This window comes from Ornithorhynchus anatinus, chromosome X1 (assembly GCF_004115215.2).
Source record: "Ornithorhynchus anatinus isolate Pmale09 chromosome X1, mOrnAna1.pri.v4, whole genome shotgun sequence".
Classification (NCBI taxonomy): Eukaryota; Metazoa; Chordata; class Mammalia; order Monotremata; family Ornithorhynchidae; genus Ornithorhynchus; species Ornithorhynchus anatinus.
In genome coordinates, this window is record NC_041749.1 from 104,280,914 (window position 1) to 104,300,795 (window position 19,882).

At 45.4% G+C, this 19,882-nt stretch overlaps 2 protein-coding genes across 4 annotated transcripts in view; one reads left to right on the forward strand and one right to left on the reverse strand.

Moving 5' to 3' along the window:
• ECM2 (extracellular matrix protein 2) overlaps positions 1 to 6,741 on the reverse strand; it is a 31,406-nt gene extending 24,665 nt beyond the window's left edge. The window contains exons 1-2 of one of the 2 annotated variants that reach the window (XM_029049907.2): positions 6,599 to 6,741; positions 220 to 542 (exon numbers count right to left, since the gene is read on the reverse strand). In XM_029049907.2, coding sequence (XP_028905740.1) covers positions 220 to 514 — 295 coding nt within the window. In that variant the 5' untranslated portion in view covers positions 515 to 542; positions 6,599 to 6,741. Of the gene's footprint in view, positions 1 to 219; positions 543 to 6,585 lie in introns of both variants that reach the window. The other variant, XM_029049906.2, reaches the window with a different exon arrangement.
• The window catches only part of LOC103170973 (centromere protein P), a 267,419-nt gene that overhangs the window by 194,447 nt on the left and 53,090 nt on the right, over positions 1 to 19,882 (forward strand). The window lies entirely within an intron of this gene.

Consider the following 19,882-nt stretch of genomic DNA (forward strand, 5'->3'; position numbering starts at 1 on the left):
TGTTCATGCCAAAATGTCTGTTTTATAAATGCATAAATAGAGTAAAAGGGTGAACAGTTCTTAAAAGGCCTAAATAGTGTAAAAGACTTTTTTTCAAATTAATTTGACTTTATCTAATGATTACCACAGATCACAGAAACTATTTGGGAAACTTGGTCATGGTAATAGCTCCCAAAACCATTTTAACATTTGGGGCAAAATACATTGCATTTTTCTTACCTGGTAAGACATTATAACTCGATTCTTCACCCCGAAGGTCTACAAGGGAATCATAGATTTCCACAATACTATCGTCCACATTCACAAGGGGCAGTCTTGGTGCTTGAATAGTTCTAGCTGCGTGCTCAATCCTAGATTGCCTATTTGACCTGTGATTTGATGAAGAACCTTTCCTAAATCTTCTAATATGCAGCCTTCTCCTTTGCCTTGCGGACGTTTCATTTCTTTCATTTTGAGCTAAGTCGAAACACAAACTGTTAAGCAGCAAGAAATAGAGCAAACCCACTGCCTGCATGGTCCGTTTTCATCAGTTGATGTCTAGACTAGAAAAGAAACAAAACTTGAAGTAAATAAGTTGAGCTTAGCAGCACATTATCCTTTTATATAGAAAGAAACTATGGTTATCAGCCCCCAGGTGTACTTCTGAAAAACCGCTAAAATACCTTTACATTCATTCATTCATTCAATGATATTTGTTGAGCGCTTACTGTGTGCAGATCACTGTAGTAAGCGCTTGGAAAGTACAATTCAGCAACAGATCAGTCCATACTTTAGTTAGTCAAATACTAAAATATACTAGTCCATAGACCTACTTCCATGCTCGACCCTCTGTAAGTGGGAAACAGATCAGTCATTCAGTCAGTGGTATTTGTCTTGTCTTATGCCGTCGGGTCATCTCCGACCTATAGCGACACCATGGACACATCTCTCCCAGAACACCCCACTCCCCATCTGCGATCGTTCTGGTAGTGTATCGGTAGAGTTTTCTCGGTAAAAATTCAGAAGCAGTTTACCACTGCCTCCTCCTGTGCAGTAAACTTGAGTCTCCACCCTCTACTCTCTCCCGTGCTGCAGCTGCCCAGCACAGGTGAGTTTTATTGAATGCTTATTGGGTGGACTCAACCAGGTGGGAGTCAGGTGTTCACAAAACTCATTATCCCAGAGCCCCAGGGCCTGGTGGGGAGGGGACACTGCAGCAGCAATAGTACCTTCCCCTTGGTTTCTCTTTCCTCTTCCCTGTCTCTCCTTTCTCCCATTTCCTATCCCTCTTTCCTTCCCGCTTCTCTCTAGGCCCCTTCCCTCTCCTCCCCCTTTCTCTCCTCTTTACCTTCTCCCAACTCCCTTCCCTCCCAGCAAGCTCCACCCGCCGTTTTTCTCTCCATTCTTTCAACACTCCACCCCCGACACCCCACTCCTAGTTCGTCCCCATGTTCAAAAGTAAAAATAAGTAGCCCTCCACTTGCTCTCCCCTATAAAATCATTTGAACTCATTCTTTTCTCCCTCCTGGCTGCCATCTTCAATGAGTCACTTTCTAATGGCTCCTTCCCCTCATCTCCTTATCATAAAAAACCTTCTTTGGATATCACTGCTCTCGCCTCAGCTCCCTCCTTTCAGCATTTCTTCTGCCTCCCACCCGCTAACGGTAGGCGTCCAACAAGGCTCTGTTCCGGGTTCCTTTCTCTTTTCAATTTACACTCATTCCCTCAGGGTGCTCACCTTTGGATGACGCCCCAATCCATCTCGCCAGCCATGACCTCTCTCCTTGGCGATTTTGCATTTCTCTACGTGGACATCCCACTGACCCCTTCAAGTTCAATCTGTCCAAATCTGAACTCCAGTTTCCCACCCAAAACCTCTCTTCCACCTCACTTTCCCATCACAGTTAATGAATCCACCATCTTCCCTGTCTCTCAAGCCTGGAACCTTGGTATTATTCTTGACTCCTCCCTTTACTTTCAACACCGCCCTGCCCCCCCCAATTCAGTCCGCTGCCAAATCCTGACATTTCTTCCTCCACATAATTTCCAAGATCTACTCCTTCCTCCCACCCAAGCACCATGCTGTTCCAGGCACTTGTACTATCCCAGCTTCACAATTGCATTAGCATCTCTTCTGACCCCCACCCCTTTTTTGTGGGAGTTATTCTAATCCCTGCCCCACTGCTTGCCTCCTGGGTGATCTTGGGCAAGTCGCTTAAGTTTTCTGTGTCTCAATTTCCTGAGCTGTAAAATGGGAATTCAATGCTTATTCTCCCTCTTTCTCAGGCTGCGAGCCGCCCCCTGTGAGAAAGGGACTGTCTGATCTGATTACCTCGTCTCTACCCCAGCACTTGAGAAGCAGTGTGGCTTAGTGGATAGATCACAGGCTTAGGAGTCAGAGGCTGTGGGTTCTAATCCCGGCTCCACCATCTGTCAGCTATGTGACTTTGGGCAAGTCGCTTAACTTCTCGGTGCCTCAGTTGCCTCATCTGTAAAATGGGGATTAAGACTCTGAGCCCCACGTGGGACAACCTGATTACCCTGTATCTATCCCAGCGCTTAGAACAGTGCTCTGCACATAGTAAGCGCTTAACAAATACCAACATTATTATATAAGCGAGAGTACCCGGGCCTGGGAGTCAGAAAGACCTGGGTTATTATTCCGGTTCTGCTTAGTACAGTGCTCTGCACATAGTAAGTGCTCAATAAATACTATTGAACGAATGAATGACCTTGGTCAAGTCACCTAACTTCTCTGTGCCTCATTTTCCTCAACTGTAAAATGGGGATTCACTACCCGTTCTCCTACTTAAGACTGTGAGCCCCACGTGGGACAGGGACTGTCCGACCTAATTAACTTGTACCTACCCCAGGGTTTAGAAGGGTATTTGACACATAGTAAGGGCTTAATAAGTAGGATTTTTTTTAAAAAAAGACCACAATTATTATTATAAAGGCACCAAGAGGACCAGTAAAGTTTACCTGCTGACCTCTTTGATATGTCACCCCTGCCCCCACCCTCCCCCCCACACACACTCAGAAGTGGCACTGTTGGGAAAAGGTACTTGGGGGTCCCTTGGGGTGCTGCTGTTCCGGAGCTGGCACGTCCTCTCTCTTGAATCCTAGAGCCTTCTGAGTCTCCATCCTATCAGTTGATCCCCCGTTCTAGACCATAAGCCTGTTGTGGGCAGGGATTGTCTCTCTATTGCTGAATTGTACTTTCCAATAATCATGGTATTTATTAAGTGCTTACTATATGCCAACCACTGTTCTAAGCGCTGAACCATAGTTATTATAAGTGGTCCTAGAACTAGCGTCCACCTTACAAAAGAGTTTGCTTTCAATAATCCCGGGCCCTGGAGTATTTAGATTTTAAATGTCTAGAGAAGTTATTTGGTGAAACATCTAGGTAGCCCCTGGGAAGGGATGAGGAATCGACGTCCCTCATTTTCAGGGCTGTAAACAGCGACTAGAATGTTTTCATAGAACCTGGTGCTGCTCCTCTTGTAGCTGGGCTCACCTGATTTGGAAACCATCTGGGCCAAATAATAATAATAATAATGTTGGTATTTGTTAAGCGCTTACTATGTGCAGAGCACTGTTCTAAGCGCTGGGGTATACAGGGTAATCAGGTTGTCCCACATGAGGCTCACAGTCTTAATCCCCATTTTACAGATGAGGTAACTGAGGCAGAGAAGTTAAGTGACTTGCCCACAGTCACACAGCTGACAAGTGGCAGAGCCGGGATTCGAACCCATGACCTTTGACTCCCAAGCCCGGGCTCTTTCCAGTGAGCCACTTCGCCAAGTGGGTGAATAGCTGTTACAAGACTAAAGTAAAATGGCACTTTGAGAGAGAAGTCCCCGCTAAGCCCCTGGGTAAAGCTATCCTAATTTACTTCCAGTTTGTCACAGAATAATAATAATAATGGTATGTGCCAAGCACTGTTAATTCATTCATTCCATAGTATATACTGAGCGCTTACTATGTGCAGAGCACTGTACTAAGCGCTTGGAATGTACAATTTGGCAACAGATAAATCCCTGCCCAATGATGGGTTCACACACTGTTCTATTTTAGGCCTTATCTTTCTGATGAGAATGGAGCAAATCTTTTTGAATATGGTGGTGACCAGACAGCAGGAAAACAGCTGACAGGGAGCAGACTCCACTTCCAACCTCCAATCAGTCAATCCATCCATCGGTGGTATTTCTTGAGCGCTCACTATTATTGCAGAACTCAGTGCTAAGCACTTGGAAGTGTACAGTACGATAGAGTTGGAAGATACGATCCGTGCCCACAAAGAGAACCTAGCGTCGCTCAGTGGAAAGAGCCTGGACTTGGAAGTCAGAGTTCATGGGTTCTAATCCCGGCTCCGCCACTCGTCAGCTGTGTGACTTTGGGCAAGTCACTTAACTTCTCTGTGCCTCAGTTACCTCATCTGTAAAATGGGGAGTAAGACCGCAAGCCCCACATAGGACAACCTGATTACCCTGAATCTACCTCAGTGCTTAGAACAGTGCTTGGCACACAGTAAGCGCTTAACAAATGCTATTTAAAAAAAAAAGAGCTCATGGTCCAGTGGGGGAGACGGGTATTGAAATAAATTGCAGCTAGGAGAAGCAGCAGAGTGTAAGTGGATGGACATCAGTTCTGTACCCTTTGGCCTCAGAGCTGTTAATGCTAGTCGATGGAGAGAGAACGGGTGATTTAGGATATCTGTTGTTGTCTCAAGTCCAACATCCTTTTATCAGCAGTAAGTTGTCCAGTAAATCCATCTTTTTCTGGCTCTGAATTCAGCGGCTTCAATCAAGCCACCAGTCGCATTGATCGAGCACCCTATATGCGTAATGCTTAACTAAGTGCTGTTTTCGGGGGGGTGGTATTTAAGTGCTTAATGTGTGCCAGGCACAGTAGTAAGCGCTGGGATAGAATAGTGCTCGGCACATAGTAAGCGCTTAACAAATACCAACATTATTATTATTATTATTATACAAGGTTAATCAGGTTGGACACAGTCCATGACCTACGTGGGGCTCCCATCCTTAATCCTCATTTTATTGATGAGGTAACTGAGGCCCAGAGAAGTGAAGCGACTTGCCCAAGGTCACGCGGCAGACAAGTGGCGGAGCTGGGATTAGAGCCCCGCTCCTTCGGTCTCCCAGGCCCGTGCTCAATCCACTAGGCCACGCCGCTTCCCGTGCTTGGCAGGGTTCATCTCCTAGCTCTACTCCAGGCTCATCTCCATCCTCCAGGCAGGACAGGCTACATCTGTTGTGCTAGGTATAGTTGCCCGTCCAACCCCAAAAGCTGGAGGGAAAGAGAAAACTTAACCCCACAGCGACTGCCCACGGGGTCAAAAGTCCTCGAAGACCCGTAGAGCCGGCCCTCCTTAATCCTTCCCCCACACCGTGGGATCTCAGTTCGGGACTCAAGTCCCACCAGTTTCTTCCCCTTCTATCGCCCCTAAATTGGGCATGAGCATGGTTCCGACCAGGAAGGAAGAAGGAGGGAACTGGAGGGGTGCAGGACGAAAGTGGAGGCCAAGGAATGGCACTCTCTGGGGTAGAGTAAGAGGACGTAGACAGAAAGGACTTGAAGAGAAAAGAGGTGGATGGGAATTTGAGAGAGAAAGAAAATGGTGGGAGTCTGGGATAAGGAGACTAGATAATAGTGGGAGAGAAGGGACAAATAGGAAAATGGAAAGGGACAAAGAGAAGAGATGGGATGGTGAAGTCAGGCAAGGAGATAGAGGGAAAGGAAAAAAAAATCCCCACGATTATTTCGTGGGTCTCAGACAATATGGCTTCATCACTAACAGAACAATTACTTCCATACATCTGTTTTGTATTTGATTATGAAATGTTCTTCATGTACTAATCTATTGCTGCATGGGCCTTCATTTTTTTCACTTGTTAGGGATAGTTCCTTCATTACAAACTTGCTATTGACTTTTTTAAAGAAAACTTTATTAAGGAAAATGCCATTTCTTTTCCAAATGGCTTTTGTATTTGGGCTCTAGAGTACATAAAATGATTTGTTTGGCTGCTTTCAGAATGGTATTTTTCATAATTACTTGAGAGTGCAATTGTCTTCATTCCAACATTGTTATGCCTCTCTAAACTGAGATGATCTCTTACTTTGTTTTGCCTTTGAGATTTTCATCAATTATTCTTTCATCTAGCAATCGAAAATGGTTCATTTGTCACGAATATCTCCGTGACCAAAAGCCCTGAGAAGCATTATAATCTGAGTTAATCTTAGAATTGAAAAAAAAAAAACTACTCAAGATCTGAAATCATCTCTGAAATATTAATAGATTTCAATGGAGGCTAGCTAGAGAGAAATTAATCCAGCTGGGACATACAAAAATAGCTGTATTTCTAGCTAAAGAGGTTTTAAGTACTTGGGAGTGACTCATCCCACATAAACAAAATTTGAAAATGCAAAATTTTAGATTTGAGAAAGCTATTATGTCTAGCAAACGACTAATTCTTTTAAGTGTTAAGCATATCTGCAAAGTACTAAACACCCACCACATCATTAAAATGTCATTCAAGCCATTCCACATGCTTTAGCAGAAACTTAAAATTAAAACATGTTTACCTGGAAAACTAACCTAACAGTTGACTCTGCTTGGTGTCATTTAGTCTCCAGCTGAAAATGGAGCAAAATCAGACCGCTCTCTTTGAAACAAAGAGAGCGACAGAAGGAAATGTTGAAACGTGCTAAATGACTGCTTAGTGAAGTCCGAAAATAGCTCCGTCCCCTGGGGGGGTGGAAATGCAATTCTGTTCTTTGTGCGGCGAATCAGCCAATAAAGTTACTAAGGAAAGTTTAAAAAAAAAAAAAAAAAGAAAAAACGACCTCAGAGGGAAAATGAAAAGCAGCACAGTCTGATTTGGTCCTTAGGCTGTCAAGGCTCAGCTGGAAACTCACTTTAAGTTGAGCATTTAAGTGGAACAAGTACAACACTCTTTTCAAGGGACCCTCTGCAGCTATCTAACTTTTGTTCCTACCATACATGTTTGGAAAACATTTACCCAGTATCATGATTTCCCTTGCAATTTATTAGGGCCGAGGTACCACCCGTTGGGTTTAAATGCATAGATGGAGGATAAATCTTACATGCCAGTCTTAAAGTTTTTAAGGTAAAGAATTTAATTTACCTCCCTACACCATTTCCAAAACTCCATGGAATGCATTTAGATTTTTAATTCGAAATTATCCAAGTTAAAACTTGTGATTTTTTTCTTTCTTTGTTCTTTCATAAGAACTAGTTTAACCACAATTGCACATGGAAAGTGCTGTGACTAAATCATTTTCCCGCAGTCTCTTTAATTCTATACAGATAATTATATCCTGAAATGCAGTGATCCAAAGCTATACTGTTGGTAACCCAGATTTGTAAACGGGGGGAAAGAACATTATGCCTAACCACAAGGAGACTTTGTGCTCAGCTAGAATTTCTATGCAAAATCCTTGGCCAGATCGAGGTTTACTGTCTCTTAAATTTTGGACATTACACTTTTTAAAAGTAGCTAGGGAATTCTGGAATGACTTCTTCCATATATGAATATACTATTATTGGAACAAAGCAAATGGAGTGTTACCAAGATAAATGTTAAGTCATTCCTTCTGTAACCTGGTAGCTGTGTTTTTGAAGAACCTCATTTTATGGGAAAACTGTTTTAGTAACCAGTGATTTAATGGAAATTAATGGATTAATGGGAAGCAGCGTACGGGCCTGGGAGGCAGAAGGACCTAGGTTCTAAGCCCGGCTCTACCGCGTGTCTGCTGTGTGACCTTGGGGAAGTCACTTAACTTCTCTGTGCCTCAGTTACCTCATCTATAAAATGGGCATGAGTGTGAGCCCCATGTGGGACAGGGATTGTGTCCAACCTGATTAACTTTTATTTACCCCAGCGCTTAGAGCAGTGCTTGGCACATAGTAAGCGCTCAACAAGTACCATAATTATTATTAGAGTGTAGTTGGTTCAAAGATATCGCCATCAGTCCAACAGTAGAATATATTAAGTGAGAAGCAGCATGGCTCAGTGGAATGAGCCCGGGCTGGGGAGTTAGAGGTCGGGGGTTCTAATGCCAGTTCCGCCACTCGTCTGCTGTGTGACCTTGGGCAAGTCACTTAACTTATCTCTGCCTCAGTGACCTCATCTGTAACAATGGGGATTAAAAAATGTGAGCGCCTCTTGGAACAATCTGATTACCCTGTGTCTACCCCAGCGCTTAGAACAGTGTTCCGCACATAGTAAGTGCTTAACAAATACCAACATTATTATTATTATTATTCTGGGTGCAGAGCACTGTAGTAAAAGCTTAGGAGAGGTCACCAGAAGGGAGACACAGTTCCTGCCCTCAGGGAGTTTAAATTCTAATGGGGGAAGAAGACAGATAAGTTATTTACAAGTAGAGGGCTCTGGAGGAAGAACACAGATTCAGTGGATCATAGTATGAATATGTAAGGATGAAGTAGCTGAGTAAATCATAATAAAATAGTAATGGTATTTGTGAAGCCCTTACTGGCAAGCACTGTATTAAGTGCTGAGGGAGAAACAAGATATTTAGGTCAGACGCAGTCCCTGTTCCACATGGGCTCACAGTCTAAGAAGGAGGGAAAACAGGTATTTAATCCCCATTTTACAAATGAGGAAACTGAAGCATGGAAAAGTTAAGTGAATTGCCCAAGGTCACGCAGAAAGCACACGGTGGAGCTGGAATTAGAACCTAGGTCTCCTGAATCCCAGGCCTGTGGTCTTTCCACTAGGCCAGGCCACCTCTCAATATACGATATATTGTGCATATATGCATAAGTCCTGAGGATGGGTATAAATACAAGAGGAGGTGGGATTTTGAGAGCTTTGAAAATTATTATGTCCATCATTAGCAGAATGCTTTACATTCTTGCGCTTCATTGTAGGCAGGGAACGTGTCTGTTATATTGTTATAGAGTACTCTCCCGAACGCTTAGTAGAGTGCTCTGCACACGGTAAGCGTTCAGTAAGTACAATTGATTGATCATTTTACTGTGAAATACGCTGTAAAGCTGCAAAAGCACAAAGCACAGTGGAGTGAGGATGAGGTAGAGACCGGGAAGCATAGCAAGCCGCATTTTGCCGTGAACGATGGCCTGCTCAAGCCCAAAACCATTTCCTCATCTCCTTCTCAAACCCTATCCTTCCCCCGACCTTCCCATCACTGTTAATGAACACCGCCAAACTCCCTGTCCCACAAACCCACAACCCTGGCACTCTCCTTAACTCTTCCCTCTCCTTCAGCCCCTGTACTCACTTAGTCCCTAAATCCTGCCAGTTCTATTTTCACACCATCTCCAGAATCTGCCTCTTCCTAGTGTAGTGGATAGAGCACCGGCCTGGGAGTTAGAAGGCCACGGGTTCTAATTCCGGCTCTGCCACTTGTCTGCTCTGTGACCTTGGGCAAGTCAGCAGAGGGGCTTAGTGGAAAGAGCACGGGCTTGGGAGTCAAAGAGCGTGGGTTCTAATCCCAGCTCCACCACAGGTCTGCTGTGTGACCTTGGGGAAGTCACTTCACTTCTCTGGGCCTCAGTTACCTCATCTGGAAAATGGGGATTGAGACTGTGAGCTCCACATGGGACAGGGACTGCATCCCACCCGATTTGCTTGGATTCATCCCAGCGCTAAGTGCCCGGCACAAAGTAAGCGCTTAACGAATACTATCATTATGATCATTATTATCACTATCCTCTCCATCCAAGCCGTTACCGTGCTGGTCCAAGCCCTGGTCATGTCCGACCCTCAACAACCACATCAGCCTCCTTGCTGACTTCCCTGTCTCTAGCTTCTCACCTCTCCAGTCCATGCTTCACTCTGCTGCCTGGACCATTTTTCTAAAAAAAAATCATTCTACACACATCTCCCCACTCCTCAAAAGCCTCCGTCGGTTGCCCATCCACCTCCCTCATTGCCGGCTTTATGGTACTGTCAGCTCTCCTCTGCCTACCTGCCTGTCGTCGTACCTTCACCGCATTCTAAAATCCGCCCTTTCCTCTCCATCCAATCAATTAATCCGTAGTATTCGTTTAATGCTTATTGCGTGCTGAGCTCCATATTAAGACCTCGGGAAGATACAGTGTAACAGTGCTAGGAGACTCATTCACCACCCACAAGGAGCTTACGATCTAGAGGGGGAGACAGACATTAAAATCAATTATGAGTAGGTACATAAGTGCTGTGGGGCCGAGGGTGGGGTGAATGTCAGATGTTTAAATGGTACAGCTCCAAGTGCATAGGGGAAATGAAGACTTAGAGAAGGCTTCTTGGAGAAGATGTGATTTTAGTCAGATCTTTGAAGGTGGGGAGAGGGGTGGTCGGCAGGGTTTGAAGGGCAAGGGACTTCCAAGCCGGAGGGAGGATGTGAGCAAGGAGTCGGCGGCAAGACAGACGAGATCGAGGTACATTGGATAGGTTAATTCATTCATTCAATAGTATTTATTGAGCGCTTACTATATGCAGAGCACTATACTAAGCGCTTGGAATGTATAATTCAGCAACAGAGACAATCCCTGCTCAATGACAGGCTCACAGTCTAAACGGGGGAAGACAGATGGCAAAGCAAAACAGAACAAAACAAAAACAAGACAACATCATCAAGATAAATAGAATCAAGGAGATATACACCTTATTGACATTAGAGGAGTGAAGTGTGTGGGCTGAGTTGTAGTAGAAAATCAGTGAGGAAAGTTAAGAGCAGGGGTGCAGATCGAGTACTTTAAAGCCGATGGTAAGGCGTTTCTGTGGATGGGTGAGAGCTTGAAGGCTCTTGCAGGGAGGGGAGACACGGACTGAATGACTTTATAGAAAAATGGTCCAGGCAGCAAAGTGAAGTAAGGACTGGAGTGGGGAGAGGCAGGAAGGTCAGTGAAGAAGCTGACGCAGTAGTCGAAGCGGGATATGACATGGATCAGCACAGAAGCAGTTTGGATGGAGAGGAAAGGGCAGATTTTAGTGACGCTGTGAGGGTAGAACCGACGGGATTCGGTGACGGATCGAATCTGGGGATTGAAAGAGAGATGAGATGAGAATAATGCCATGTTTATGGGCTTGGAGGCAGGGAGGATAGTAATGTTGTCTAAGGTGACAGAAAAGTCGAGGGAGCACAGGATTTGGATGGGAAGATGAGTTCTCTTTTGAACAGTGGCAAGTTTGAGGTGTCAGTGGGATATCTAAGTGGAGATGTCCTGAAGACAGGGGTAAGCACAGAGGGTGCTCAATAATACCATTGATCAGTTGAATAGTTGGAACAAGTCATGGGCATGGGAGTCAATAAGGATTGGGAAATAACTTCTATGCGTATCTAATATGACATTATCTTTGTGCTCATAAAATTGCCTCACCATTTTATGTTGAAAAAGAATATCATTATATCGCAATTTATGTCAAGATTTTGAATGGAGATATCTTCTTCCTGGGAAAGATGGGAGAGTTGAAGTTGGAGCAGGAGGAGGGAAAGACTGGAAGGGCAGGAAAGATTTTAGAGAGACCATGCCTGATGATTTATTGTAGGAATAATAAAACCTTGCATAGCACTGTCATTGAGGAAAAAATATATTTTGTATCATGTAGTCAATGGAATTAGGGTGTTTGGTTCTCGAGCACTCAGATTTTTCCATTTTTGTAATAAACACATATCTATAATTGTGGAGTTTAAGTGCTCACTCTTTGCCAAGTGCTGGGGTAGATACAATGCAATCAGATTAGACTCAGTCCCTCTCCCACATGTGGCTCACCGTCTAAGGGGGAAGGAGAACAGATATTTAATCTTCATTTTACAAATGAGGAAACTGAGGCACAGAGAAGTTAATTGACTTTCCCAAGGTCACATAGCAGGCAAGTGGTGGAGCCAGGATTAGAACCCCTGCCCCATGACCCCCAGACCCAGGCTCTTTCCTCTAGGCATCACTGATTCCCAAGATTCAAATAACTGAAAACTCTACTCTCCCCAATGCTTAGTACAGTGCTCTGCACACAGTAAGCACTCAGTAAATACAACTGACTGACTGAAAATGAACTTCCCTGCCCACTGTTAAGAGCCTGTTGTAGTTCTATTCAGGGTTGCTTTAACAATGGAGCAGAGAGGAGAGTCCATCTTGATCTTCTTGATTGAAATTCCCCCTTTCCCTTCCCACTTCTGGCACTTCTTCAATAGGGACATATATAATAATAATAATTACATATTTGATAAGCATTTACTATGTGCCAAGCACTGTTAATCAAATTGGAAACAGTCCCTGCCCCACATGGGGCTCACAGTCTCAATCCCCATTTTAACAGATGAGGTAACTGAGGCCCAGAGAATTTAAGTGACTTGCCCGAGGTCACACAGCAGTCATGTGGCAGAACCGGGATTAGAATCCAGGTCCTTCTGATTCCTGGGCCCGTGCTCTATCCACTGAGCCACACTGCTTCACATATATGAACTGCTCAGAGTGGTGAAATGCTCTTGAGCGTAAGCTTGTTGTGGGCAGGGAACCTGGCTGCCAACTCTGTTGTACTGTACTCTTCCAAGCGCTTAGTACAGGGCCTTACATATAGTAAGCACTCAGTAACTACATTGACGATGATGTTCTAGGGGGCCCAGAAATACCATGGATAAGTGAGAATTTTGGTTTTCTGGCCATTTGGAATTTATGGGCTCCACTGGGAAGAGCATTGACATTAACATACCTGAACGCTAGCCCCAATTTTACAACTGATTTTCTGGCCAAGTCGGCTTGGAGCCTTAAAAAAAAATCCCCTGTCAGCAAACATTAATAGAATTTGATACTAGTATTTTAGTCACAATCCCACATAATAGGACTCAAAATTGTTAGCTTTAACTGGTACATACTATTCTTTTTGATGGTTTGTTTGGTTGTTTTGGGGGAGAGAGGGAAGGTTAACCATGAGATCGCATACTCTTGACCAATTTACAGCAGATAATAATTATGTATTTGTTAAGTGCTTACTGTGTGCCAAGTGCTGTAGTAAGCACTGGGGTAAGTTCAAGATCATCAGGTCCCACATGGGGCTCACGGTCTAAGTAGGAGGGAGAATAGGTATCGAATCCCCATTTTGCAGACGAGGGAACTGAGGCCCAGACAGTTGAAGTGACTTGCCCAAGGTCACACGGCAGACAAATGGCGGAGCCAGGTTTAGAACCCAGGCCCTCCGACTCCCGGTCCTGGGCTCCTTCCACTGGGCCACGCTGCTTCTCTGAGACCCAGAGATGCCCCAGCCTTTGTGTTCTCGGATGATTAGCCTTTGAATCCTCCCCGCAGCCGCCAGACACACGCCAACGCCATTGGGTACACAGTGGGTACATCTTGCTCGCTTACATTACACAACAACCATGTGCTAAGAGGTGGTGCGTTCTCTCTGCTCCACTAAATCCACCAACATTGCCTCACCCCAGCTTCTGATACCCTCATCACCCACAGGCGAAGGAGAGAATTGAAGTGAGCATCAGTAATCTTATTTAAAATGGGATGCACAAATGCCTATATTAGTCTTAAAACTTTAGTCTTTTTTTCAATTCGACACTCCCAAAAGTAATAATAGTAATAATAATTATGGTATTTGTTAAGCACTTACTGTGTGCCAAGCACTGTTCTAAGCACTGGAGTAGATACAGGATTATCAAGTTGTCCCAAGGGGGGGGCTCACACTTTTAATCCCCATTTTACAGATGCAGTAACTGAGGTACAGAGAAGTTAAGTGACTTGCCCAAGGTCACACAGCAGACAAGTGGCGGAGGCAGCGTTAGAACCCACGTCCTCTGACTCCCAAGCCCTTGCTCTTTCTGCTGAACCATGCTGCTTCTCTAAAGTAAAACACGTTATATTTATAATTGATATTCCCTTTGATGTGAAGCAGCATGGCCTAGTGGAAGAAGCGCGGGCCTGGGAGTCAGAGGACCTGGGTCCTAATTAATTCATTCATTCAATAGTATTTATTGAGCACTTACTATGTGCAGAGCACTGTACTAAGTGCTTGGAATGTACAAGTCGGCAACAGATAGAGACAGTCCCTGCCCTTTGACGGGCTTACAGTCTAATCGGGGGAGGCAGTCAGACAAGAACAATGGCAATAAATAGAGTCAAGGGGAAGAACATCTCATAAAAACAATGGCAACTAAATAGAATCAGGGTGATGTACATCTCATTAAACAAAATAAACACCACTTGGCTGCTCTGTGCCCTTGGGCAAGTCGCTTAATATCTCTGTGCCTCAGTTTCTTCATCTGCAAAATGGGGATTTGTTACCTGTTCTCCCCTCTACTTAGAAAGTGGTCCCCATGTGGGACCTGATGGTCTTGTAGCTACCTCAGCACATAGTACAGTGCTTGACACACAGTAAGCACGCCCCTCTAGACTGTAAGCTTGTTGCGGGCAGGAAATGGGGCTGTTATAGTGTTATATCGTATCTCCCAAGTGCTTAGTACAGTGCTCTGCATACAGTAAGCACTCAATAAATATAATTGACTAACAAAGACCACAGTTATTATTATCCTTATTACGTTATGCTATTCCTAGAATGTACCTTAGACTAAACTTAATAATAATTAATAATAATTACGGTACTTGTTAAACTCTTGCTATGTGCCAAGCACTGTTCTACGTGCTACAGTAATTACAGGTTAATCAGTTTGCACCCAATCCCTGCCCCACAGGGGGCTTATACTCTTAATCCCCATTTTACTGATGAAGTAACTGAGGCCCAGAGAAGTTAAGTGACTTGCCCAAGGTCCCACACTTAAATTTACAGCCGTTCCTCATCTGGAAAAATTCCATTTTTTTTTCATTTTTCCCTCCAGACTGTAAGCTCACTGTGGGCAGGGAACATGTCTACCAACAGTTTGGGAATTGCTTACCAAAAATTCCTTTCTTGAGGATTTGTATTAGAGAATCAAAATGTCTTGCAATCATTTTGTAATTTTCCCATGCATCAGTCAATCGTATTTATTGAGCACTTACTTTGTGCAGAGCACTGTTCTAAGCGCTTGGAAGAGGACAAGAAGCAGCATTGCTTAGTGAAAAGAGCAAGGGCTTGGGAGTCAGAGGTCATAGGTTCTAATCCCAGTTCCGCCGCTTGTCAGCTTTGTGACTTTGGGCAAGTCACTTAACTTCTCTGTGCCTCAGTTACCTCATCTGGAAAATGGTCATTAAGACTGTGAGCCCCACGTGGGACAACCTGATCACCTTGTATCCTCCCCAGTGCTTAGAACTGTGCTTTGCACATAGTAAAGTGCTTAACAAATGCCATCATTATTATTGCAATATAACAGACACATTCCCTGCCCACATCAATCTTACAGTCTAGAGGGAGAGACAGACAATATAAATAAATTACCTATATGTTCATAAGTGTGGTGGGGCTAGGGTTGGGGCTGGGGGTTGAATAAAGGGAACAAATTAGAGTGACGCAGAAGGGAGTGGGAGAAAGGAAAATGAGGGCATAGTCAGGGAAGGCCTCTTAGAGGAGATGTGCCTTCAGTAAGGCTTTGAAGTGGGGAAAGTTCTGTTGGCTAAGAAGAGGGAGAGTGTTCCAGGCCAGAGGCAGGATATGGGCGAGAGGTCGGTGGTGAGATAGATGAGATAGATAGGTGAGTAGCTTGGCTTTAAAGGAGCAAAATGTGTGTGCTGGGTTTTAGTAGGAGAGCAGCAAGGTGTGAGGTAGGAGGGGGCGAGGTGATGGAGTGCTTTAAAGCCGATGGAAAGGGGTTTCTGTTTGATGCGAAGGTGGTAAGGGCAACCACTGGAGGTTCTTGAGGATTGGGGAAATATGGAGAATGTTTTTGTAGAAAAATGATCTGGGCAGCAGAATGAAGTATGGACTGGAGTGGGGAGAGACAGGAGAGGTGGGGAGGTCAGCAAGGAGGCTGTTACAGTAATCAAGGCGGGATAGGATAAGTGCTTGGATTAACATGGTAGCAGTTTGGTGGAGAGGAAAGGGTGGATTTTAGCGATCTTTGTGAAGGTTGAACCGACGGGATTTAGTGATAGATTGAATATGTGGGTTGAATGACAGAGATGAGTCAAGGTTACGGGTTTATGAGACAGGAAGGATTGGTGGTGGTGTCTACAGTGATGGGGAGGACGGGGTTTGGGTGGGAAGATAAGGAGTTCTGATTTGGACATGTTAAGTTTGAGGTGACGGCAGGACGTCCAAATAGAGATATCTTGAAGGCAGGAGAAAATCAGAGAGGGAGAGAGATCAGGGCTGGAGATGTAGATTTGGGAATCATCCGCCGAGAGATGGTAGTCGACTCCCACAATTAGGGAGGGTGGGAGGCAGAGGGGAAAGAGGCTGAGAATGAGTAGTCTGGGAGATAGGAGGAGAAGCCAATGTTGGATCCTGTTTCCAGGAGAAGGGGTTGGTCCACAGTGTCGATGGTAGCCGAGAGGTCGAGGAGGATTAAGATGGAGTAGAGGCCGTTGGATCTGACAAGAAAGAGGTCACCGTTGACCTTTGAGAGGGCAGTTTCTGTGAAGTGAAGGGGACGGAAGCCAGATCGGAGGGGGTCTAGGAGAGACTCGGAGGAGCGGAACTTGAGGCAGCTGATGTACACAACTCGCTACAGGAGTTTGGGGAGGAATGGTAGGAGGGAGATGGGGTGATACCTGGAGGGAGCCGTGGGGTCAAGGGAGGACTTTTTTTAGGATAGGGGAGACCTGAGCAGCAAAGCAGAGAAGCAGCATGGCTCAGTGGAAAGAACACGGGCTTAGGAGTCAGAGGTCATGGGTTCTAATCCTGGCTTGTCAGCTGTGTGACTTTGGGCAAGTCACTTAACTTCTCTGTGCCTCAGTTACCTCATCTGTAAAATGGGGATTAATACTGTGAGCCCCACGTGGGACAACCTCATTGCCTTGTATCTACCCCAGCACTTAGTGCTTGGCACATAGTAAGCGCTTAACAAATACCACCATTATTATTATTATTGTTATTATTATGAGCATGTTTGAAAGCAGTGGGGAAGAAGCCATTGGCGAACAAACGATTGAAGATGGCAGTCAGGGAGAACAAGGGAGGGGGCAAGTGTTTAGATAACATGCAAAGGGATGGGGTCGGATGCTCAGGTGGAGGGGGTGGATTTTGAGAGAAGGCAGGAGATCTCTTGAGATACTGCTGGGAACAATGGGCAAGTTGAAGAAGGGGCAGGAGAAGGGATGGATGGACTGGAGAGGAGCAGAGAGATTTTAGGGAGATCCCGCCTGATAGTTTCAATTCTCTCAATAAAGTAGGTAACCAGGTCATTCGGGGCAATGAGATGGGGGAGGCAGTGGGACACGGGGTTTGGAGGGGGGACTTAAATGTCTTGAACAACTGGCGAGAGCAATGAGCATGGGTGTCAATAAGGACGGAGAATTAATTTTGTCAGGCAGAAGACAGGGTAGAGTTAAAGTATGCAAGGGTGAACTCGAGGTGGCCGAGCTCAGTTTGATATCTGGGTTTCTTCCAGCAGTGCTCTGTGGCTCATGCACTGGAGTGAAGGAAGCAGACTGGAGGTGATCCAGGGCTGTGATTAGTGGTACGAGATTGACGAAGGCAAAGGGGAGTGAGAGAGTTGAGTTCAATAGAGAGGGTGGTGTTGAGGGTGTCGATTTGGTCATCAAGGAAAGGTAGTTTGGGTACGGAGGCTAAATGGGGGCTGATGACTTGAGAAAATTGGTTGGGGTCAAAAGATCGGGGGGTCCCTGTGGGGACTGTCTTCATTTTCCAAGATCACAATACCCAAAGCAACGTTCTATCTTTGCATGCAAGGATGGCCGAAAAGACCTGTGCATGACCAAGACATCCTTCCATATTTGTACTTAAAAATAAATTCTTGTGCCAATGGGTTTGCCACATTAAAAGGGCTGTCTCTCTTTTCAAGGTTGGTTCTCGGCATCTCGATCTTTGCCAAGCTTTTGCTTGAGACCAACCTCTCATAATTGCTATTCACCAAACTGATCCATCTACCAATCCCCTTGATTACTGCATCAAGCTATTTGCTGACTTCCCTGCCTCCTATCTCTCCCCACCCCCACTCCATACTTCACTCTATTGCCCCGTTCAATTTTCTACAGATATTTTCAGTCCATGTTTCCCGACTCCTCAAGCATCTCCAGTGGTTGCCCATCCACCTCCGCGGCAAACAGAAACTCCTTACCGTCGGCTTTAGAGCAGTCAATCGCCTATTTATTTTGTTAATGAAATGTACATCACCTTGATTCTATTTAGTTGCCATTGTATTTACGAGATATTCTTCCCCTTGACTCTATTTATTGCCATTGTTCTTGTCTACCTGTCTCCCCCGATTAGACTGTAAGCCCGTCAAACGGCAGGGACGGTCTCTGTTGCCGACTTGTTCATTCCAAGCGCTTAGTACAGTGTTCTGCACATAGTAAGCTTCAAGGCTCTCCATCACCTTGCCCCTTCCTACCTCTCCTCCCTTCTCTCTTTCTACCACCCACCCCGCACGCTCCGCTCCTCTGCCGCTCACCTTCTCACCGTCCCTCGGTCTTGCCTATCCCGCCGTCGACCCCTGGGTCACGTCCTCCCGCGGTCCTGGAACGCCGTCCCTCCTCACCTCCGCCAAACTGATTCTCTTTCCCTCTTCAAAACCCTACTTAAAACTCACCTCCTCCAAGAGGCCTTCCCAGACTGAGCTCCTCTTCTCCCTCTACTCCCTCTGCCACCCCCCCTTTTACCTCTCCGCAGCTAAACCCTCTTTTTCCCCTTTTCCCTCTGCTCCTCCACCTCTCCCTTCCCATCCCCACAGCACTGTACTCGTCCGCTCAACTGTATATATTTTCATTACCCTATTTATTTTGTTAATGAATTGTACATCGCCTTGATTCTATTTAGTTGCCATTGTTTTTACAAGATGTTCTTCCCCTCGACTCTATTTATTGCCATCGTTCTTGTCTGTCCATCTCCCCCGATTAGACTGTAAGCCCGTCAAACGGCAGGGACTGTCTCTATCTGTTGCCGACTTGTTCATCCCAAGCGCTTAGTACAGTGCTCTGCACATAGTAAGCGCTCAATAAATACTATTGAATGAATGAATAGTAAGCGCTCAATAAATACTATTGAAGTGAACTTGCCCCTCCTACCTTACCTCCCTGATTTTCAGCTACAACCCAGCCCACACACTTCGCTCCTTTAATGCCGCTACTCGCTGTACCTCGATCTCGTCTGTCTCGCTGCCGACTCCTCGTCCGTGTCCTTCATTCCGTCATTCATTCAAACGTATTTATTGAGCGTTTACTGTGTTGCAGAGCACCGTACTGAGCACTTGGAAAATACAATTCAGCAATAAAGAGACAATCCCTGCCCACACCGGGCTTACAGTCTAGAAGGGGGAAGAAAGACATTAAAACAAGTAAACAGACATCCGTATGCACATCAAAATAAGTAAACAGGCATCCTCTGGCCTGGAACGCCTTCCCTCACCAGATCCGACAGATAACTTAACTATCCCCACCATCAAAACCTTTTAAAAGCACATCTCCTCCAAGAGGCCTTCCCCGACTAAATCCTCATTTCCTCTTCTCCCAGTCTCTTCCCCACTGCCCTGGCACTTGGATTTGTACCCTTTATTCACCCCACCCTCAGCCCCACAGACGGGATGTGGGCAAGAGGACGTGGACAAGAGGTTAGCGGCGAGATAGATGAGACCGCGGTACAGCGAGTAGTGGCATTAAGAGAGTGAAGCAGGCAGGTTGGGTCGTAGTAGGAAATCAGGGAGGTGAGATGGGAGGGGGCAAAGTGATTGAGCCCTTTAAAGCTGTTGGTAAGGAGTTTCTCTTTGATGGGGAGGTGGATGGGCAACCACTGGAGGATCTTTAGGAGTGGAGAAAGATGGACTGCACGTTTTTGTAGAG